The sequence below is a fragment of the Hemibagrus wyckioides genome, linkage group LG23 (assembly GCF_019097595.1).
Source record: "Hemibagrus wyckioides isolate EC202008001 linkage group LG23, SWU_Hwy_1.0, whole genome shotgun sequence".
In the NCBI taxonomy this organism is placed as follows: Eukaryota; Metazoa; Chordata; class Actinopteri; order Siluriformes; family Bagridae; genus Hemibagrus; species Hemibagrus wyckioides.
Window position 1 is genome coordinate 10,086,937 of NC_080732.1, and position 22,191 is coordinate 10,109,127.

A 22,191-nucleotide genomic window follows, 5' to 3' on the forward strand; every position below is an offset into this window, starting at 1 on the left:
AATATGCCTTCATTGTATTTGTTGAGTTTTATTAAGTTTGACATTTTGTCTGCCTAACTCCAAAATCTGTATTTGAGATGTTGGTAAGACTCCAGCATACCAAAATCCAGAGAGCAAACAAGACAGTAAAATAAATAATGAAAAAATCCATTCAGCATCCAAAGAACTGTATGGAATAATAGAGCATTTGACATAGTCTACACTGCAGATGAATCCAACAGTTTCAATAAAACCCTAATTAACTCACCTAATTAAGCATTCGCTCAAAGAAGCAGGATTCAGAGGGTAGGGAAACAGATCTTATAGACATACCTGTTGATCTCCCTGGATTTTCTGAAGGTCATTTAGGGCCCTCTCAACCTCACACTTCTCATCTAGGGCACTCATGGCCTACAAAACAGCAGCAGTTGTTAAACACAATTTTAGATAAAATAAAAAAAAGTTGCTTAAAATAGAAGTTCACTTTCAGAACAAAAATTTACAAATAATTTACTCACCCCCTTGTCATACAAGATGTTCATGTCTTTCTTTCTTTAGTCATAAAGAAATCATGCTTTTTGAGGAAAACATTTCAGGATTTTTCTCCATTTAGTGGTCTTCTATGGTGGATTTGAGTTTGAACTTCCAAAATGCAGCTTAAATGCAGCTTCAAAGGACTCTAAACGACCCCAGATGAGCAAGAGGAGTCTTATCATGAGAAACAATCGGTCATTTTTTTTAGAAAAATAAAAACTCGTCTAGTATTAACTCTGGGATGCATGTTTGCGACACTACATACCACGTAATCATGTCAGAAGGACACACATGACGTAGGCAGAACTGCAGATACAGTGTTTACTAACGCAACAACTTCGGAGTGGTCCTCCTTCTCCACACTAGTAAACACTGCATCTGTAGTTCCACCAACGCTTCTGCCAACGTGATTACATAGTACGTAGTGTCATGGATGTGCATCCCAGAGCTTTTGTGATTAGAAATTATACAATTTTTTATTTTTCTAAGCAAATGACCAGTCATTTCACTAGATAAAACCCTTCTTCCTCGGCTGGGATCATTTAGAGCCCTTTGAAGCTGCACTTAAACTGCATTTTAGAAGTTCAAACTCTGGGGCACCACAGAAGTCCACTATATAGAGAAAAATCCTGAAATGTTTTTTCTCAAAAAACATAATTTCTTTATCACTAAAGAAAGAAAGACATGAATATCTTGGATAACAAGGGGGTGAGTAAATTGTTTGTAGATTTTTGTTCTGGAAGTGAACTTCTCCATTAAGCACTTCCAGTGACGTCTTCCCTTAAATGATCTGCATCTATATAATGCCAGAAAACATGGGCATGACAGGAAAATTTATAGAGTTTTACAGTATGAGGGTCTCAGTAACATCATGAAGATACAGGTCAAGAGTTTGCGTAATGTTCACATAAAAAAAAAAAAAAAGAAACAAGTATGATTTCTGTGACTTCAATTGGTCAATTGGTACAGAAAGGCTTTGTTGATTATATTAGAAACCCCTGGAATTTTCCACCACACAGCATTCTCTTTCAAGTGTGCAACAGTTCTGTCTGTGGAAAAGACTTATTGACATATGAGAGGTCAGCCTTCTGCTATTGGAGCTCATCCACCTCAAGGTCTAATGTGTTGTACATTCTGAGATGCTTTTCTGTTCACCAGGGTAGCAAGTGCTTATTTGAGCCTTTATAGTCTTCCTGCCCACTTAGACCAGTCTGGTCATTCTCTGGTGTCTCTCATCAACACTTGCTACAAACCCTCCACTAACACAATATTTTTACTTTTCGCACCACTCGGTGAACGCTAGAGACTTTAGTTTGTGAAATACACAAACAAGCCAATCAACCAACCATCAACCATACCATGTTTGAAGGTAATGTAATTATCTTCAAATTAAAGGAAACATCTATACTTGTACAGCAGAGAGAGAGACAGACAGACAGTGAGAGAGAGAGACAGACAGACAGACAGAGAGAGAGAGAACATTTGAATGACAAGGCCAATTCATGTGTTTGCATGCACTGAAGACATTTGGAGAACCAGTTTGGGGTGGGAAAAGAGGACTCGCTGAACAATAAAGAATAATTTTTGGGAGTATCTTTATTTTGATTGTGGAGATTCATCCAATAGGGGATAAAAGTCATTTTAATTAGTTCCATGTAAACAGTTATTCTTTTATCAGCTGTAGCACAGATGTGAAATTAAGTTAGAAAGATATACAAGTTCCAGGATATTTATTAAACGAGGCAGTTAGTTTGAATAATAAATCCCGAGCCGCTGAAATTCAATGCCACTCAGACTGTAATAATATCTTTGATTTGGACTAGTTAATAGAGTGGCCAAAGACAATGTTCTTCCAGATTAACAGATCACAGATTAGTAGAAGGGACTTTGACAGATTTGTTAGATATAATACATCAATCAGGAATAACATTATGACTACCTGCCTAATATTGTGTTAGTCTCACTTTTGCTATCAGAACAGTACTGACCCATCAAGGCATGGACTCCACTAGATCTCTGAAGCTGTGCTGTGGTATCTGGCACCAAGATGTTAGCAGCAGATCCTTTAAGTCCTGTAAGTTGCAAAGTGGGGTCTCCATGGATCAGACTTGTTTGTCCAGCACATCCTACAGATGTTTGATTGGATTGAGATTGTGGAATTTGGAAGCCAAGTCAACACCTCAAACTCTTTGTTGTTCTCATAAAACCATTCCTGAAGCATTTTTGCTTTGAGGCACAGTGCATTATCATGCTGAAAGAGGCCACAGCCATCAGGGAATACCGTTTCCATGAAAGGGTGTACATGGTCTGCAAAAATACTTAGGTAGGTGGTATTGTCAAAATAACATCGACATGGATGGCAGGACCCAAGGTTTCTCAGCAGAACATTGCCCAAAGTATGGCACTGCCTCCGCCAACTTGCCCTCTTACCATAGCGCATCCTGGTGCCATGTGCACCTTAAGCAGAAAGTCCACTACTGACATACACCGATCAGCCATAACACATTATGACCACTGACGGGTAAAGTGAATAATACTGATTATCTCCTCATCACGGCAGCTGTCATTGGATGGGATATATTAAGCAGCGAGTAAACATTCTGTTCTCAAAGTTGATGTGTTAGAAGCAGGTAAAATGGGCAAGTGTAAGGATTTGAGAGAGTTTGACAAGGGCTAAATTGTGATGGCTAGATGACTTAAATCAGAGCATCTCCAAAACTGCAGCTCTTGTGGGGTGTTCCCGGTCTGCAGTGGTTAGTATCAAATGAGGAATAGTAGCTAACCCTTTCATGAAACAGTATTCCCTGATGGCTATGGCCTCTTTCAGCAGGATAATGCACCATGCCACAAAGCACAAATGTTTCCGGAATGGTTTGATGAGCATAACAAGAAGTTTGAGGTGTTGACTTGGCCTCTAAATTCCCCAGATCTCAATCCAATTGAGCAACTGTGATGAGCAACTGTTTGATGTGCTGGACAAATAAGTTTGATCCATGAAGGCTGCTAACCAAGATCTACTAATATCTTGGTGACAGATACCACAGCACACCTTCAGGCATCTAGTGGAGTCCATGCCTCGACGAGTCAGGGCTGATTTGGTAGCATTGAGAACATTATCTATCACAAATATTTGCACCACATGCTGCATCCACAAAGCCAACAGAATTGTGGCTGGCCCCACACACCCCTCAAACATACTCTTCACCATCCTAGTGACTGAAAAAGGTACCAAAGCATTCATTCTCTCACAACCAGACTGTGCAACAGTTTCTTCTCTCGAGCCATCAGACTCCTCAACACTCAAGGACTGGACTGAACACACACAAACGTAACTATGCATCTTTGCACTTGGCCTGCAATTTTTGCACATCACGTTTTTTCTACATTCTTAAATACTACTACAAACTGTGATTTTGCACATGCTGCTGTAAACTGAAATTTCTTTTATATATTACATCTCTACTTTTTCTAAATGCTACTACAACTGTTTTGCACAACAGACAGTTTACTAGTCGGTGCTCTTTTTATAATATGATAAATATGGTTTAAACAACAACCTCTTTACTTGAAAATGCCAGTAAATCTCCACTGACAGAAGAAGAAAACATGACATCAGGATATCAACTTAAAAATCCCTATAAAAAGAGGATCAATTTCCACTAATTACAACTAATTATTCAGCAGCTCAGAGGTGTTCATGCTCCAGGTCAAATCCACCTCAAATGACTCCTAGGAAGCGGAAGTCAGCCACCCTCTCCACACAGTCCGCACCGACGATTAGTGGTGCGATATCAATTTTCTACTTCCTATAATCTATAACCAGTTCCCTGGTCTTCAAGGTGTTGAGGAACAGGTTATTCTCCATGTACTACACTGTCAGCCGCTCCACCTTGTCCCAGTAGGTGGACTCGTTCACTCTAGAGATGTTGTCTGCAAACTTGATGGTGTCGCTTTGGTGGGCAGGGGTGCAGTCATGTGTGAGGAGGGTGTAGATCAGAGGACTCAGCACACAGTCCTGTGGGGAGCCAGAGCTGATGCTGAGAACTGTAGATGCATGGTGACCCACTCTAACTCTCTGGCTGAGACCAGTCAGGAAGCTATTGATCCAGGTGGAGTGTGGACTCCACATGCAGGCGCAGTGTGGAAGTCCCAGGTCCCGCAGTTTGTCCATCAGTTTGTGGGGGAGGATGGTATTAAACGCAAGGCTGAAATCAACAAAGAGCAGCCACACATAGATCCCCTACTGCTCCAGGTGGGACAGTGCAGCATGAAGGGTTGTAGCTATGGCGTCCTCCATAGACCTATTTGATCTATAAGCAAACTGGTGGGTGTCAAAGCTCTGGGACAGGAGTGAGGTGACGTGACCCTGGACCAGTTTTTCAAAGCTGGAGTGAGTGCAATTGGCAGTTGAGGCTGAAGCTGTGGGGTTTCTTTGGCAGGGGGATTATGATGGAGGACTTCAGACAGGGTGGGACAGTGGACTGATACAGGGACTGGTTGAATATCCTGGTGAAGACTCCAGCCAGCTGGTCCGTGCAGTCCTTGAGCACACGTCCTGGGATGCTATCGGGTCCTGCAGCCATCCTCGGGTTGATGGCCCACATTGTGCACCTGACCTTATGCTCCTCTGCTGTGTGGATGAAGCTGCTGTCGGCCATGGGTTTTACTCTAGCTGTCTCCGGTGGTGCCACCTCAAAGCAGGCAAAGAAGAGTTTTAGCTCCTCTGCCAGCACGACATCACCATTAGCAACTCCAAGGTTGGCCCTGTGGTTGGTGAGATGCTGGACAATTTGCCACACCTGCCTGTTGTTGTTGCTGTATAGGTGGTCCTCAATTCTCTTCTGGTAGTCAGTCTTGGCCTCTCTGATCCCTCTTTTCAGGTTAGCTCAGGCGGGGTTGTAGAGAGTCCTGTTGCCAGGCCTGAAGGTGGTGTTCCTCTCCTTCAGCAGCCATTGGACCTCACAGGTCATCCAGGGATTCTGGTTTGGATAAACTCAGATACGTTTGTCCACCATGACAGTGTCTATGCAGTTCCTAATGTAACACAGCACACTGTCTGTGAACAGTTCCAGGTCTGGATTTCAAAAACAGTTTGTCCTGTTGAAGCATGCCTACAGCTGCTGAGAGGCACCATCTGGCCAAATCTTGACAGACTAAGTGATGGTAGGAGCAGTTTTCCTGAGGGGGGCATATGCAGGGATTAAGAGCAGTGACATGATCAAACTGACCCAGGTGTGGAAGTGGTTTAGCCCTGTATCCCCACTTGATGTTAGAGTAGACCTTGTCCAGCATGTTAGCTAATCTTGTAGAACATTTAACATGCTGGTAGAATTTGGGGAACACTGCCTTCAAGTCCACATGATTAAAGTCCCCTGCTATGATGCTGATTCCAAATTCTGACATGTGAATGTCCGATAGCCGAGTTAGCATTAGCATCCGGTGGAATGTAAACAGCAGTAATCATGACCACAGTGAACTCTCTTGGGAGATATATGGGCCTGCATTTAAGAGTCACATACTCCAGGTCTAGGGAGCAGTGACTGTCTACGGTTACTGTGTTAGTACACCAGTTGTTATTGACATACACACAAAGCCCCAGTCCTCTGCTCTTATCGGAGTCAGATGTCCTGTCACGATGCTGTATGGTGTAGCCTGTTAGCTCGATATCTAAGTCCACAATGAATGAATGAAGCCAGGTTTCTGTGATCAGCAGAATGCAGCCATCCTTTGCAACTTTCTTAGTCGCAATCTGAAGCCTCAGTTCATACATCTTATTAGCAAGGGATCTGGCATTCATGAGTAAAAGGCTGGGGAGCCATGGTCTGAGTGGCTGCTTCCGTAGCCTAGCTAGTGCACTGGCCCTGCTGCCTCGCTTCTGCTTGCTTTCACAGCGCCACCTTCGCTTCCTCCTCACAGGGATGATAATCCATGGAGAGCTGGGGCTCCTTGCTATGTCCACCGGAATGTTGTGTGAGAGGAAAAACTCATCTGTAACACTCGTAACAAACTCCTACCTTAAGGAGATTGTGCCAGCAATGCAGAGAGGCATGCAATTTTGGTGCACTATATTGACTATATTCTCCCAGTATTTTACAGGTTTGTCCATGTTGTGCAGTAACTTTAAACAAGCTTCAACATGCTTTTTCTTCAGCAATAGAGTCTTGCATAGTGAGTGTGCATACAGGCCATGGCAGTTGAGTGCATTACTTATTGTTTTCTTTGAATCAATTGTACCTGCTAATTCCAGGTGTTTCTGAAGCTCTCCACAAGTGGTCCTTGTCTCTTGGACAACTGTTCTGATCATTCCTCCGTCACTCCTCTGTCAGAAATCTTGCGAAGAGCACCTGGTTGTGGTCAGTTTATGGTGAAATGATGTTCTTTCCACTTCCAGATTATGGCCCCAACAGTGCTCACTGGAACATTGAGAAGTTTTGAAATCCTTCTGTAAACAATGCCATCAGTATGTTTTAAACAATAAGGTTGCAAAGTTCTTGTGAGAGCTCTTTCCTTTTACCCATCATGAGATGTTTCTTGTGTGACACTTTGGTAATGAGACACCTTTTTATAAGCAATCAGTTGACACATAATTTATGGACATCTATGGATTGATTTCTTTGCATGTGTGAATTGCATGGGGCTAATGTTTTTCCAGCTGGGTCCTCATCAGAACAGTGATCAGAAATACCTATGCAAATACTTATGAAAAGTATGCAAACACGAATTAGTTTGTTGTATGTGGTCCGATATTACCGCTTTTATTTTATTTTGCGTTTATTCCCGGAAGTGCCCGGTTTCTTCCGTAGCTCTCTCAATAACTCTAAATATGCACCACTTTATTTTACTTAATACTATTTTAGATTATTTGTAAAAAAAAAAATATGCTCTAGTTGGAGTCAAACAATCTCCTTTGTGTAGGTTATACATGAATGGCTATGGAGGGGGATGTGGGGTGGAGAAATTCCAAAACAAATCCTAAATAGTTACATTTGGATGGAATGAACATTTATAGTGGCATAAATTAAATAAATTAAGTTTTATAGTTTGGTAACTAAGAAACCCCAGGTGGCACAGGTGTAACAACATGGCACTGGAGAGTCCACCTAAATATTCCTCTTCAAAAACCTCTCTATAACATCTCTGATACACAGTAGATAAATCAATCTTGAAACATTTACTGATGAGATGTTATACAATGGATTTCTTGAGTTTTTAGGCTTTCAGCTGCTTGAATTCAAAAATATATATATATTCTATAAAATTGTAAAAATTTTCAGTTAGAATTTTTTTTTTTTTGCTGTGATCCATCTTCCTTTACTCTGATCTGGTAATACACATACTTATTTTAACACTTTGCAATCACACATGTTACTTTTATTTTGGTACCAGAATTATTCAAATACACCTTGCAGTTTTTGAGACATACTCATTTTAAATTGAGTTGAATGTAAGAGGCTCAAAAATAGGCCTTTAGACTTTTTTCTAGTGGCTTTAACAGACCCAGCCAATGCGGTACCCCAGTTACTTGGCTTTGGTCAGCCCCAGGTGGCACTTGCATGGATTGCCGGTCAGCCTCACCTTCCGGAGCTCCCTCAGGACATCCCCCAGGTAGTATAGATTATCCAACCAGGTGGTGGAGTGGATCACAATGTTATTGATGCAGGCTGCAACATACTTGTAATGGGGCCTTAGAATGATGTCCTTCAGTTGTTGGAAGATTTCTGGCACTCTGTGCAGGCCGAAAGGAGGAACCCAGTGCTGTTGTTTTAAGGCTGTGTAAGACTTTTTAGGCATGGCATCTGGGACCAGGGACACTTGCCAGTACACCTTTGTGATGTCAAGGGTTGGCTCTTCTCAGCTGGTCCACCAGGTCGTCCACACAAGGAAGAAGATAGCTGTTAAACTCTGATACTTAGTTTAGGTTCTGTAAGAGACTGAGACTTCCATCAAGCTGCAAGAGACACAATGCTTAACTAGGGGCTGGCAGACTATTCAATGATCCCATCTCAGAGCATTTAGCTAACCTCTTCCTCAATAGCCTGATGGCAGGCTTCAGGGACCTGATAAGGCTGCTGTCTCACCACTACTCCCAGAAGAATTTTGATCTCATGGTGGACCAGATGCGTTAATCCAGAAGTGGAATAGATTACATATCAGCAAAGTGGTCCACCAACACTGTAATATCCTTATGATGCATTGGAGTAAGAGCCTCCCCTCGCTGCACCAAGGTATACTTCATGGGATCTATGGGGGAAACAGCAATGGCTGCTCCTTGCCAAGAGGAGCTCAAATGGTTTAAATCTCTTGGACGTCTGTGTGGTCTCCCAGATGGCGAAGAGGACAAAAGGCAGGAGAAGGTTCTAGTTCCTCCCCTCCTTATCTACTATGCCACCCCCCACTTAAGCCCCTGGAGCATCCATTTCAAAGATTCATCAAATCTTTCAATTAGTCTGTCTGTCTGGGGATGGTAGACAGATATCCTCAGGTGCTTCACAATGTTGTGGGAGGTGGCTTTCCAAAGTGGTGATAGTCTAAAATGACTAGGATGCATTCATGAACCTAGGCTGACTTCAGCAGTGGCCTGAGATCTATGCTGATCCTACAGACCAGGAATTAGGAGGCTATGAATCTACACTAAGGATCCACATTATCTCCTTCAACTTGCATCATGTCTTCAGCAATGCTTTAGCCAGTAGACTTCCTTTTGCTTGAACCCAAAGCTCCCCTCCTGTGTGACCTGCTAGAATACAGACAACACTGGGTTAGGCTGTGTGTCTCCCCTTCTGAGGATGTTCTGGTGTCTCCTCCACATCAAGCCATGCAGACCCTCTTTACTTAGGCAGTTACTGGTTTCCATCAACAGTGTGCCTTGGTGTTCTTTGCCTTTATAGTCTGAGGGAAAATTGGGCCAGTCTCACCCCAGTAGCAGTGGGAGGAGGAGTTCAGGGATCAGTCTGGATTATGATCTGTGCAGTGGGGACTTTACAGACATCTCCATGAACACACAATATTGATAAAACCTCTTTTCCAGCGACAGATTTCGTAAGAACTGGTCCATCACAAACCTCTAAATTATTTCCACACCTGAGTGCTGCTCTGGCTGGAACCACCACTTTGTGGTTCACATTAAAGTGTCAATCTGAGTTCTTGGGTTGTCTCCCAGGCAGTAGGTCCAGTGGTGGGACTCTGCTGCCGTGTTGATTGGAGACTGCCCACACTCACTGCATAATCTCCCTCCTGAACTATGGGTTTCATAGTCAATAACCTCCTCTGGATCAAGCACGTAGTAGGCCAGCTGGGACTCCGAAAGGCCCAGTCATCCTTGGGCTACCCTTCCCTGACAGCAGACCTTTCAACGGTGTACAGTTAAGCCTCAACATTATTCTCATTAGTTAGTTTCATGGAGCAGCGGCAAGATGGGAGAGTTTTTGCCTTTAATTCCCCTGTGGCAATGTGAAGATTCTGAGCCTGTGTTACAACAGGTCTCTTAGCTTGCAGCTGAGGTAAAGTATGTGTTGCTCTTGACCAGTGTCCACTGGATGGTCACTGGTACCCCATGCTATCCAGTGGCATAGTTGTGAACAAGAGTTAGTATTTCAATTAGCATGGAAGGAAAGCCTCCTGAGCTACAGGAAATATCTTAATGTTGCTAGATCAACATAAGTCTCCAACCTAGCTGCAGATAACAAAAATATTCCTAAGTTTTTATTTAATACTGTAGCACACTTACATATAATAAATAATAATGAATAAAACCACTGCGCAAAACCATATGCCAGAAATCTGCAGCAGCAACATCATGAATTATTTCAACGACAAAATTAAGAGTGTCAGGCAAAAAATTCAGATTAAACCCAGACAATTTGATGGCTAATACAGTAGATAACAACATTATAATTCTTCCCTTAGTACCGACTATATACCTAAATCTATAAAATGAATGGTTATAAAAACCCCTGACCTCAACCCCTGTCAGCTGTCCAAATATCCACCAATATCAACCCTCCCCTTAATATCCAAGATCCTAAAAAAGGTTGTGGCACAGCAGTTATGCTCATACCTATCAGTAAGGATTAAGGCCTCATCATAGCACAGAGACAGCACTGATTAAAGTGGTAAAAGACCTATTACTGGCCTCTGATCAGGAGTGTGTCATCGTACTATTGTACTTGATAGGCTAGGAAATGTTGGTGGACTTAAGGGAACAGCCCTCTTCTGACTCAGGTATTAATTGACTGGTCGTTATCAGTTTGTTAGATGTAAATGGTGACTTCACTATGCATACAAAGGCTATGTTCGGTGTTCCACAAGGTTGTTTCAGGCCTACTGATTTTCTCCTTATATGTGCTACCTCTTCGTACAATTATTATTCGTAAACATAATATTAGCTTCCATTGTTCCACTGATGACACACATTTATATGTTTCAGTAAAGCCAGATAAGAGACATCAGCTTAATGACAAGTGTGTAAAATGTGTAAAGGACATTAGATGGTGGATGCTAAGTCAGAAGTGCTGGTAGGACCACATGCAGCCAAAAGTAAGCTTTTTGATTATAGAGTATCTATTTTAAGAAATTAGTGTTAAATTTATAGTGAACTTAAAAATTATGCAGATTTATAAGTTACTCAAAAGCTCCTGCTTATACAACTTCACCTGACTATACACAGTTGTAGAAAGGACATTATAATCACACCTTTAATCGTCCACCTCCCCCTGTATTGGCATCCATTCCCACCTGCTTGCGTCGTACACCGCGGGATTTTTCCTAGAGGAAACGCCGCAGATGGAGAGGAAAGCAGGGAGGAATTGCATTTAAGATAAAATTACATTTAACGTGTCTGTCTATGCGATCTCCTTTCCTGGCTTTCCCAGATTTTGAGCCTGTCGGTGGTCACCTGGTCTCGCAGCGACTACTGGAGTCTCTTCAGCAATGTGTTCGGTCTGTGGTTCAGAATGTTCTTAAACTCTCCGAGGTCTTGGTGGTCCCTGGTTCATTTTCATCAAGGTGGAATTAATCTCAGGAATCTTCATACTTTAAATCACACACCTCAGTCGATTAGTGAGTCAATGCAAGTTAAGATGGCTCTGATTAATGCTAGATCGTTGGTGAATAAGACATTCATTTTACATGATTTTTTTTTTACAACAAACTGAGACTTGATTGACAGCTGAGGATGTGAGTCCTTTCTCTGAACTTGTACCTTCAAACTGTACATTTTTAAATTGCCCAAGATCACCTAGGAAGGGTGGCGGCTTAGCTTGTGTTTTTAAAAGCTGCTTCACTTGTTGGACTGTTCAATCTGAGACTTTCTCCAGCTTTGAGGTACTGTTATTTCATGTGAAACTTAGCGATTGCTGTTGTACACCATTCTCCAAAAATAAAGACTTTATATGAGAGTTTGCTGATTTTTTAGGTGGAATTGTTTCTAAATTCGACAAACGTTTGATTGTTGGTGATTTTAAAATTCATGTATGCTGCGATACAAATCCGCTTGCTAAAGAGTTTAAAAGTCTTATTGACTCCTTTGACTTTGTCCAAATGGTTACAGGGCCTACACACTCACTCGGTCATAATCTGGACCTTGTCTTGTTACATGGTATCACTATTCATGATCATGAAATCAGTGATTTAAGTTTTTCGGATCATAACCCTGTGATGTTCACCTGTTCACCTATTTTAGATCAGGTTGTTAAAACCAAAAAGCCTATTATTTGGTCACATATGTTTGGCTCTACCTTTAGTGAGGATTTGGTTCCCATTTTGATGAGGCATGTAAGCTGGTTTTTCTTGACTGTCCCTTAAATAATTTAGATGCTGAACAGCAGCTTACTTTATTTAATTCTATTTATACTAAAGGTTAAGACTCTATTGCTCCATTTTGGAGTAAGCAGTCTAAACTTAAGGCAGAGCCATGGGTAAATACTGATACATGGGCTCTGGGACAAGTATGTCGGCATGCAGAACGTAAATGGAAAAAAGATAAGTTGCATGTGTCATTAGAGATTCTACATACTTTATTAACTAATCATCAAAGAGCTGTGAAGGAGGCTAAATCAAAATATTTCTGTGACATCATAGCTAGAAATTATCAAAGACCTAAGATTTTATTCTCCATGATTAACTCTGTTATAAACCCTTCTATTGATCTGCATTTTGATGACCAGTTATTGCCTGCAAATGTTTTTAAGGTACTTTACAAACAAAATACATGACATTATACAGCTTATTGTCCCTATAAACTAAGATCCCTCCTTTTTGGTGGTTTGTACTTCATCTTTTAATGCTTTTGAAATCTCGATAGACTCTTTTTATGAACTGGTTATGAAGTTAAAAATAACCACATCTGTAACTGACATTATTCCAGTGCGCCAACTTATTCAGGTTTTTGATGTTGGGCCCTGTATTTTGGCAATAATAAATAAGAGTTAATAATAATAATTAAGAGACAGTTCTCTCACATTTTAGGTAAATCTCTAATCTACCTTTTATCTCTAAAATCTTTGAGAAGGTAGTTTCAGAGTCAAATGGAGTTTTTGAATCTTTTCAGTCTGGGTTTAGGAAATTTCATAGTACAGAATCTGCTCTCTTAAGAGTGTCAAATGATATTTTATTTGAACTCAGTAATACTTCTGCTGTTGGATTTGAGTGCGGCCTTTGATACGGTCGATCATGACATTCTTATTTTTCGTCTTGAATACTGTGTTGGTATCAAAGGTCATGCACTGAACTGGTTCAAATCTTATTTGAACAATAGAACCTTTTCTGTTTATATAAATGGATGTTTATCCTCCAAAGCACATAGCTTAAATCAATTGTTAGGCAGCTTAGCTGCTTATGTAAAACCATCTGTTAAAAACCTAGGTATTGTCTGTGACTCTGCCCTCTTATTTGACAAGGAGGTAAATGCAGTTGTCAAATGATGTTTTTTCAGCTTAGACTGCTGGCCAAAGTTGAAAGTTTTTTAACCCCTAGTAATTAATTAATTTATATCTTCTTGTCTAGACTATTGCAATTGATTCTATATAGCTATTGGTCATTCCTATATGAACTGCTTGCAATTAGTCCAAAATGCAGCTGCTAGACTCCTTACTGACACACGTAAACTTGAGCACATCACCCCCATCTTACTATCTCTGCGGTGGTTGCTGGTTCATTTTAGAGTAGAATTTAAGATTTTACTCTACGTTTTTAAGGTCTTAAACGGTCTGGCACATTCTTATTTATCTGAACTTGTGACTGTTAACATATCTGCTAGATGTTTACAGTCATCAAATAAGAAACTGTTAAAGGATCCCAGATCAAGGCTTAAAAGAAAGGGAGAGACCGGGCTTTTGATATTTGGCCACAAACTGTGGATCAGCCTTCCTTTATCTATTAGGATAATCCATACATCTCTGTTTAAACTAAAAATTAAAACTCATGTTTTAGAAAAGGCTTTTAACATCTGAATCATTCTGAGCTTGTTTTTTTTCTCTGTATGTACTATTTCCTGCCTTGATTGGTGTTCATAATTGGTGTTCATCATTTTGATCTTATAATTTTTGTACAACACAATGGTCAACAATTATTGTTGTATTGTGCTATATAAATAACCTAAACTGAACTAAACTCTCTGGTGTCACCCAGATGAGGAAGAGTTCCACTTTTGAGTCTTGTTCCTTTCAAGTTTTCTACCTCATATCTTCTCAGAGTTTTTCCTTAAAAAACTCAGGCTTGCTAGCTAGAGATGAATTTAAATTTAATTTTAACCTTGTAATTTTTATTCTAAATGTTTATATTTCTGTAAAGCTGTTTTGAGACAATATCCATTGTTAAAATCTCTATACAAATAAAATGAATTGAATTGAACAAGAAAAGACCTAGAGGTGTCCTGAATGCAGTGTATTTTTTGGACTTTTTCTCCTCTGGAACCTGCCAGTTACCCTTGCAGATGTTCTGGCTCTCCCAGTTCTTTCAAATAGTTTAGAAATTTCACCTTTGCCCAAGATCAAGGACTTTCACTCAGGTGTCCGCTCTTGCCACTTCTTGATGTGGTTGACATGATAGATATGGCTCTCCTTTCCTTTGTCTTGGGGGTGCACCTCATATGTGACTGGTCCTGTTGTTCTAAAGATGGTGTAGTGTCATAACCACTTCGCCAACAATTTACTCGTAGATGATGGCAGCAACAGCAGCACCTTCTGTCTGGCACAATGGTCATTCTACAGCTTCTGGTCCCTCTAAACTCTATAGACATTCACATGGGCCTGTTTTCAGGAAATCTCCAGATGGTCTCTCATATGAAGAACATACTGGACAATGTCTCACAGCAGATGATATTAGTGCCTCACAGCTGTTCTTTGACAGGTCCAATAGGCTTTGGACAAACCAGCCATAGACCAACTTGAAAACCCAAAATATGTTCTTGATGCTAAGTGGAGTAGCTTCATGAGATTGAATGTGAAATTGGTGCTTTAGTTTATGTAGATGATCTCATCTGGAGTGCTGGCACCGGAAAACACTAAAAAAATTCACTGATTACTATGGCATTGGTGGTCACTTATATAGGGAAGGCTTGAGGGTTCCAGGTTGTATAGTGACAGAATGTACTGGTTCCTGGCACTGCTTCTCTGCAGCAGTCCAACTATGACAACTATGACTCTGACAGAAAGATCATGTAGAACAGTATGTAAGTGTATCTGTGTTCATGGATGGCCAACATAAATGGGAACTGCTTCTGCTTTACATTTTCTGGTGTGCAAGACGTGAAATTAGGGATCTGCAACATTCAAGATGTTTAATACCATCAAAGAGAACATAAAAAACACTATTTTCCACAGCATTGCCAGTTCCAGTTATTCTGTTTTCCAGTTATAAGCAAGACCTTCTTCTTTTTCTTTCGGCTTTTCCCTTCAGGGGTCGCCACAGCGAATCATCTCTCTCCACCTATCCCTATCTTCTGCATCCTTAACACTTGAATTGTAAGCAAGACCAATGTTTATAAAACTGAGGCTCTGCCCACTTATCATATCATTTATAAAGTATGTAGCAGGTAAGTATCAGCACATTAATCTTCCCCAAAAAAGGCAAATATATATTACATAAGCATTGACTCTAAGGATCACAATAACAAACTCCAAACAGCACTACACTTGCATGCCACTTAACACAACTCAGCTCCACCCATTTGGAACATACTGTTTAAAAGATTGGTATAGGGCAAGCACATCAGTCTTCTACAAAAAATATAAGCCATCACCTACATTATATGCATAAACATCAACAGTGATTGTAATATGAAAATTCACGTTAGTTCTCAATATGCATAATTCTCTTACAGAAACAAAGAAAGATTCCCCAGACACAAAAACTTAAGACAATCCAGCTGCCAGGGTATTCGTGCAGGCGCGGCAAGGGAAAACCTCGCTCAATTTAAGAACTTGCAAACCACTACCAGTGGGCTATCTGAGCCAACACACTGTCCTATGTCACACTGGTTGAGTCCATCAATGTGGCACATCTCAACTTGGCTCTATTTTCCCACTCTTTCTTGAAAAACATTCTACATCCCAAAAAAATGTAAGGTCAACTATTGTGCAAAGTCCACTTCAGGTCACCCCACATATTTTTTGGTTTCCACAAAATAATCATTCCATGTCAAATATTACTACAGTTCCTTTATTGTTGCTTTAAGTCTCTTGGCAGCCTTTTTGTTTTGTCCTTTCAAAATTTAGAAGGCCTTTATGGTTTTGCGTTACATCTGATGGTCTGAAAATATTTTCATACATTTATCTTAATAACTTTCATAAAGTGAGAAACCTTGAATGCTGTAAATTCTTTGTGGACCATGGGTACAGCAGTCAGACAAAACCAAGATGTTAAGAAAATCCTGCAGTAATACAGTAAGTGATCTTTATTTGAGGTTAATCAGATTGATTTCACTGATGACATCGGTATGATAATTTACTTTTGAACATGAGACTGAATGTGAACATAGCCACACCCGCAATCATAAAAGAGTAAGCACACTTTTGTAACTAGGTTATTGCCACTGCTAATAATAATACTGTTGTCATGAAGGGATGTTCTTGGTCTGCAACAATGTTTAGGTCAGTGGACATGTCAAAGTAATGTCCAAATGAATTCTAGGCACCATGATATTTCAGCAGAACATTTCCCAGTGCATCATGCTGCATCTAGGGCATACACGCATATGGAGAATGCCAATAACTAGGCTGGCCAATTCTGGGAATGCTCGCTGCATGGTGAGACTTTTTAGCCTACTTCATGTTGCAGGCCAAAAGGCTTTATCTAAGTGATATTTAGATGCAACAAGGCTGACTGTAATAATGCCTGGGTGTGTCTAATTGAACCCATTAATCAATTACATTTGGTTAATTGGTTGATTAATGAACTAAATGGGGAATTACCATTTAATGCAGACCTATTAAATATTGGAAATAATTGGAAATAATAATTGTAAAATTATTTTCCTTTCATAAATTAAATTTTCATTTGGAAAATTTTATTTTAGCTCTACAATTACATTAAACTTTAAAGATTTGAAACAATTACAGATAACAAATAAATAGAAAAAATCTGGATAAATATTTTTCCCCCATGCATGAGACTTGGGCTACAGACCCTAAAATTAAAATTCAGAAAGGCTCACTTCAATCGCCTTACCTGGCTTTCCAATGTTCTGAGTCTAGCTCTCAGTTTATCATTCTCCTCTTGTAATCTGGAAATTTCCTGGTAAGCAAAATCAGGAACCATAACCAACACAGACAATCAAATACATGACTTTTAGCAGCATACAGTATCAGAAGCAACTTAATGATAATGTGCTAAAATAGAATATAACATTGTTTGTGTATTAAGATGAGGAAAATCAATTTACCTTGTTGAGTAGTTCTGACACTCCTCCCTCATTCAGTGGGGCTAATTTGGGTTTGCTTGATTCTTGATTTACCTTTAAAAAAAACACCCTAGTTGAACCCTGTGGACAAACCTTAATGTACACACAATTGTTTTAGATCTTTATAATATGTATTCAGATCTTCATAGTATGAATCGTTTATTATGTGCCTAGTGTATCTAGATGCAAACTCTACTAATGGTCTTGCTTAGAACTGGGATAATAGTAGTGTTCATATGAAATATTCTGTGCACCTCATGATATGTCATTAGTATACTCAATCAAACTCCAAACCGTCACTCGCTTGGTGACAATAATTCAGTTATTATATGTTATATAATCCTAAAGTACTGATACAAAAGTATATGATCTAACCCATCATAATATGGTCATTCCATCACCACATTTCATTCATGGTGGAATTGTGAATGTTGAGATCAAGATGGCTCTGCTGAGACCAGCTACCTTCATGACTACTCTGACCACCAGTTCCCATTTTTACCTTTATCCTTTAATTTTCTTAAAGCAGAGTACTAATTTCTTCAGCACAGCTACAATTAGATACGAGAGATACACTCATATCTATTGATTTAGAATTCACTCACCGTCCGTTGTTTTTAACAATGGATCCATGTTGGCTGAGTGAGATCCTGAGGAGGAACAAAGGATGCAACCACAAGCAATGACCCCAGAGACACAAGTCGGCATCAAAAGCAAACTAAGGGCTCATGCACACCGTGCCCCCCCTGCTTAGCATCTTGCTAGCCAGTGTCCACTCTCTAGAGAACAAGCTGGAGGATCTCAGGGCCAGGGTCAATTTCCAGAGGGACATTCCGACCTGCAATATCCTCTGCTTCACCAAGACACCGTTTACACCGTTACACCGTTTATGTACGACCACAAGGAGAAGTCGTGTCTACCATTTGGGAAATTGGTCCATGCCATCTTCCTCATGCAGAAATATAAACAATAGCTGAAACAGAAAGCTCTGGTTTAGAGGGCGGTTGTGTGCTGGATAGACCAATTAATGGCATCTCTGCAGGACAGTCTTGTTGACGCAGACTGAGACATGTTCTAGAACAGCTCTGATGACTTCTGCATGTTTAGGATTTATTGGGAAACTGGTGGAGGATACTGTCCCAAAAGCCACAATCAAAAGCACTGGGTGGAAAAAAAGATCCACGATGCTCTGAGTTCTCACACAGCTGGCTACAATGTGGGGCTGGCTACAATGTGGGGCTGACTTCTGGAAAGATGGATAACTACAAAGCTGCACCATACAACATGCACAGTGTGGTGAAGGATGCAAAGCAGGGCTATAAGAAGAAACTAGAGTCACAGTTCCAACAGAGTGATTCTAGGAGACTATGGCAGAGACTAAGGACATTAATGGACTATAAAACACCAAACACCAAAATAATGAGCACAGACACCTCTCTAATGGACGAGCTGAACACCTTTTACGCTCACTTCAAGGCTGCAGCTGACTGTGCAACAGTGCTAGCAATGCTAACAGTGATGCCGGTGCAAGCTCGGATCATTTTGGACCACGATGTGAGAAAAGCCCTTAGGAATGTGAACACCGGTAAGGCGGCAGGACCAGATGACATTCTAGGTCGGGTCATCAAAGCCTGCACTGAACAACTAGTACCTGTGTTCACTGACATATTCAGCCTCTCCCTGAAAGAGTCAGTAATCCCCAAGTCCCAAAGAAACCCCAACCTGCCTCAATGACTACTGCCCTGTAGCCCTGACCTCATGCGTGATGACGTGCTTTGAAAGGCCTGACAATGATGAGACAGTCTACCTAGAGGAGTTCACCTGGAGATTTGTCCAAAGAACAATTTCCTCCTGAGCATCTACAAAACAAAGGAGTTGATAGTAGACTTTAGGACAAAGCAGAAGAGGAACTACCAGCCCCTCATCCTGAACAGGACACCAGTGGAGAGCATGGACAGCTTCCAGTACCTTGGTGTCCACATCTCACCAGACCTGTAACAACCCCGTGGTAAGGAAGGCCCAGCAGCATTTATAGCATTTCAGACATTTGAAGAACTTTAGATTGCCCTCAAAGGTGCTTAGGAACTTCTACACCTGCACCATAGATAGGCATCATCACAGGAAACTTTAAAACCTTGTTTGGGAACAGCACCATGCAGGACAGATGGGCTATACAGAGAGTGGTGCAATAAGCTGAATGCATCATTCACACTGAGCTCCCCGACCTGTAGTCCATCTACAGCAAGAGGTGTTGGGCTAAGGACGAAAAGGACCACAGCTATCCAAACATTAGTCTCTTCCCTCAGTTGCAGTAAAGGAAGCACTTCCGCTCCCTAAAGGCGAACACAGACAGAATGAGGAGGAGCCTCTTTACGCAGGCCATTTGGGCACTAACCAGTTAACAACAAATTTGGTTCTCATCTCACTCACACACACGCACACACACAAACAAACAACCAAAGACTAGATTATCATGATATGCACATTTTACTCATTATTGCACTCAGCCAATTTGCACAAAGCCTATTCTGTACCTATACTTGAATATAACTCCTTTGAATAATTTTACCCATCTTGTTCACATTTTACCTTTTCATTTTTATTTGTGTAAATTTTTTTTACTAAGTCTGTCCTTACAGCTCTACCTCATAACTGCACTGACTGTGCAATTTATTTACCTCTTGTTTAACTCTCTCTGATGGAAAAACATTCGTACTGTGCATGATTATAAAAAGCCAGCCATAACTTTATGACAACCTGCTTAATATTATGTTGGTCCCCCTATTGCTGCCAAAACAGCCCTGACCCGTCGAGGCATGGACTTCACTAGATCCCTGAAGGTGTGCTGTGCTATCTGGCACCAAAATAATAGCAGTCGATACTTTAAGTCCTGTAAGTTGCCAGGTGGGGCCTCCATAGATCAGATTTGTTTGTTTAGCACATCCCACAGATACTCGATTCGAAAGATACTCTTAGGTAGGTGGTACATGTCAAAGTAACATCCACATGCATGGCAGGACCCAAGTTTCCCAGCAGAACATTGCCCAAAGCATGACACTTTCTCCGCCAACTTGCCTTCTTCCCATAGTGTATCCTGGTGCCATGTGTTCCCCTGATAAGCAACGCACACACGTGGCCATCCACGTGACATAAAAGAAAACGTGATTTGTCAGACCAGGCCACCTTCTTCCAGTGATCCGTGGTCCAGTGCTGATGCTCACGTGCCCATTGTTGGTGCTGCAGGCGTCAGCATGGACACATGGACCCTACAGCGGATAGTGAGGACAGCTGAAAAGATCATCAGAATCTCTCTCCCCTCTATCACGGACATTTACACTGCATGCTGCATCTGCAAAGCAAACAGCATTGTGGATGATCCCACACACCCCTCACACACACTCTTCACCCTCCTGCCATCTGGAAAGAGGTACCGGAGCATTCTTGCCCTCATAACCAGACTGTGTAACAGTTTCTTTCCTCAAGCCATCAGGCTTCTCAACACCCAGGACTGAATTGTACAAAAACTCTCTCTCTCACACACACGCACATACACCCAGAACTGTACAAGACAAGAGAACTGAACTGTACAAAACTCTCTGTCTCTCTCATTCGCTGTCTACACGATAATGCTGCAATCGGAGTTTTTAAAAGACTTCACCCTGGCAAGAATTTTCAAAAATGTTCGGTTTCAGTGACCTGATGTTGTGTTTGCATGTGGAAGAATGGCCTAACCGCATAAAAAAAGCTGCGGTTTTAAAAACACCCGCGTTCGTGTGGACAGGGCCTTACATACATACACACACACACACACACACACACACTCTCTTTCACCTGTGTGGACACACACACATAACTTATATTTTTCACTACTTATTGCACTACCTCAAGCCCTGTTATTATTACACTGCTATGTTCATATTTATGTTTATGTCTATTTCTATTTGCACTACCTCAACTGCTGCTACTCTGTACATCATTTCTTTTTACTCCATTTCATTTTTTACATTTCATTACATGTGTTCTTTTTCGTTCTTTTTCAAGTGTCTTATTTTTGTGCTGTCTTTTTGTACCTACTGTTTTTGCACTGTATTGTCTTGCACTGTTTGCACCTAGTTGCACACTTTGCACTTTATGTGGCTAGGACAAAAACTTGGTCCTAGCTCTGTGTTGTTCTTTTCATATTTGATCTTTATGTTGTATGTTTATGTAGCACCAGGTCCTGGAGAAATGTTGTTTCATTTCACTATGTACGGCGTCAGCTATATGTTGAGCTATAGGTTGAAATGACAATAAAGCCTCTTGAATCTTGACACTGACTGGTTATGTGGCTATGCAGCCCCTTACGCAACAAACTGCAATGCACTGTGCATTCTGACACCATCAGAACTAGCATTACTTTTTTCAGCAATTTGAGCAACAGCCTGTTGGAGCAGACCACATGGGCCAGCCTTTGCTACCCACCTGCATCAATGAGCCTTAGCCACCCATGACCCTGTCACTGGTTCACCACTGTTCCGTCCTTCAACCACTTTTGATAGATACTGACCACTGCAGACCAGACACACCCCACAAGAGCTGCAGTTTTAGAGATGCTCTGATCCAGTCGTCTAGCCATCAATTTGGCCCTTGTCAAACTCACTCAAATCCTTACACTTGCCCATTTTTTCTGCTTCGAACACATCAACTTTGAGGAAATGTTCACTTGCCTAATATATCCCACCCACTAACAGGTGCCAATGATGAGGATATAATCAGTGTTATTCACTTTACCTATATGTCAT

General features: G+C 41.0%; 1 protein-coding gene across 2 annotated transcripts in view; it reads right to left on the bottom strand.

Moving 5' to 3' along the window:
- lztfl1 (leucine zipper transcription factor-like 1) overlaps positions 1–22,191 on the bottom strand; it is a 42,735-nt gene that overhangs the window by 13,572 nt on the left and 6,972 nt on the right. For both annotated transcript variants that reach the window (XM_058376611.1, XM_058376612.1), the window contains exons 5-7: positions 17,393–17,464; positions 17,179–17,244; positions 313–390 (exon numbers count right to left, since the gene is read on the bottom strand). In XM_058376611.1, coding sequence (XP_058232594.1) covers positions 313–390; positions 17,179–17,244; positions 17,393–17,464 — 216 coding nt within the window. The remainder of the gene's footprint in view (positions 1–312; positions 391–17,178; positions 17,245–17,392; positions 17,465–22,191) is intronic.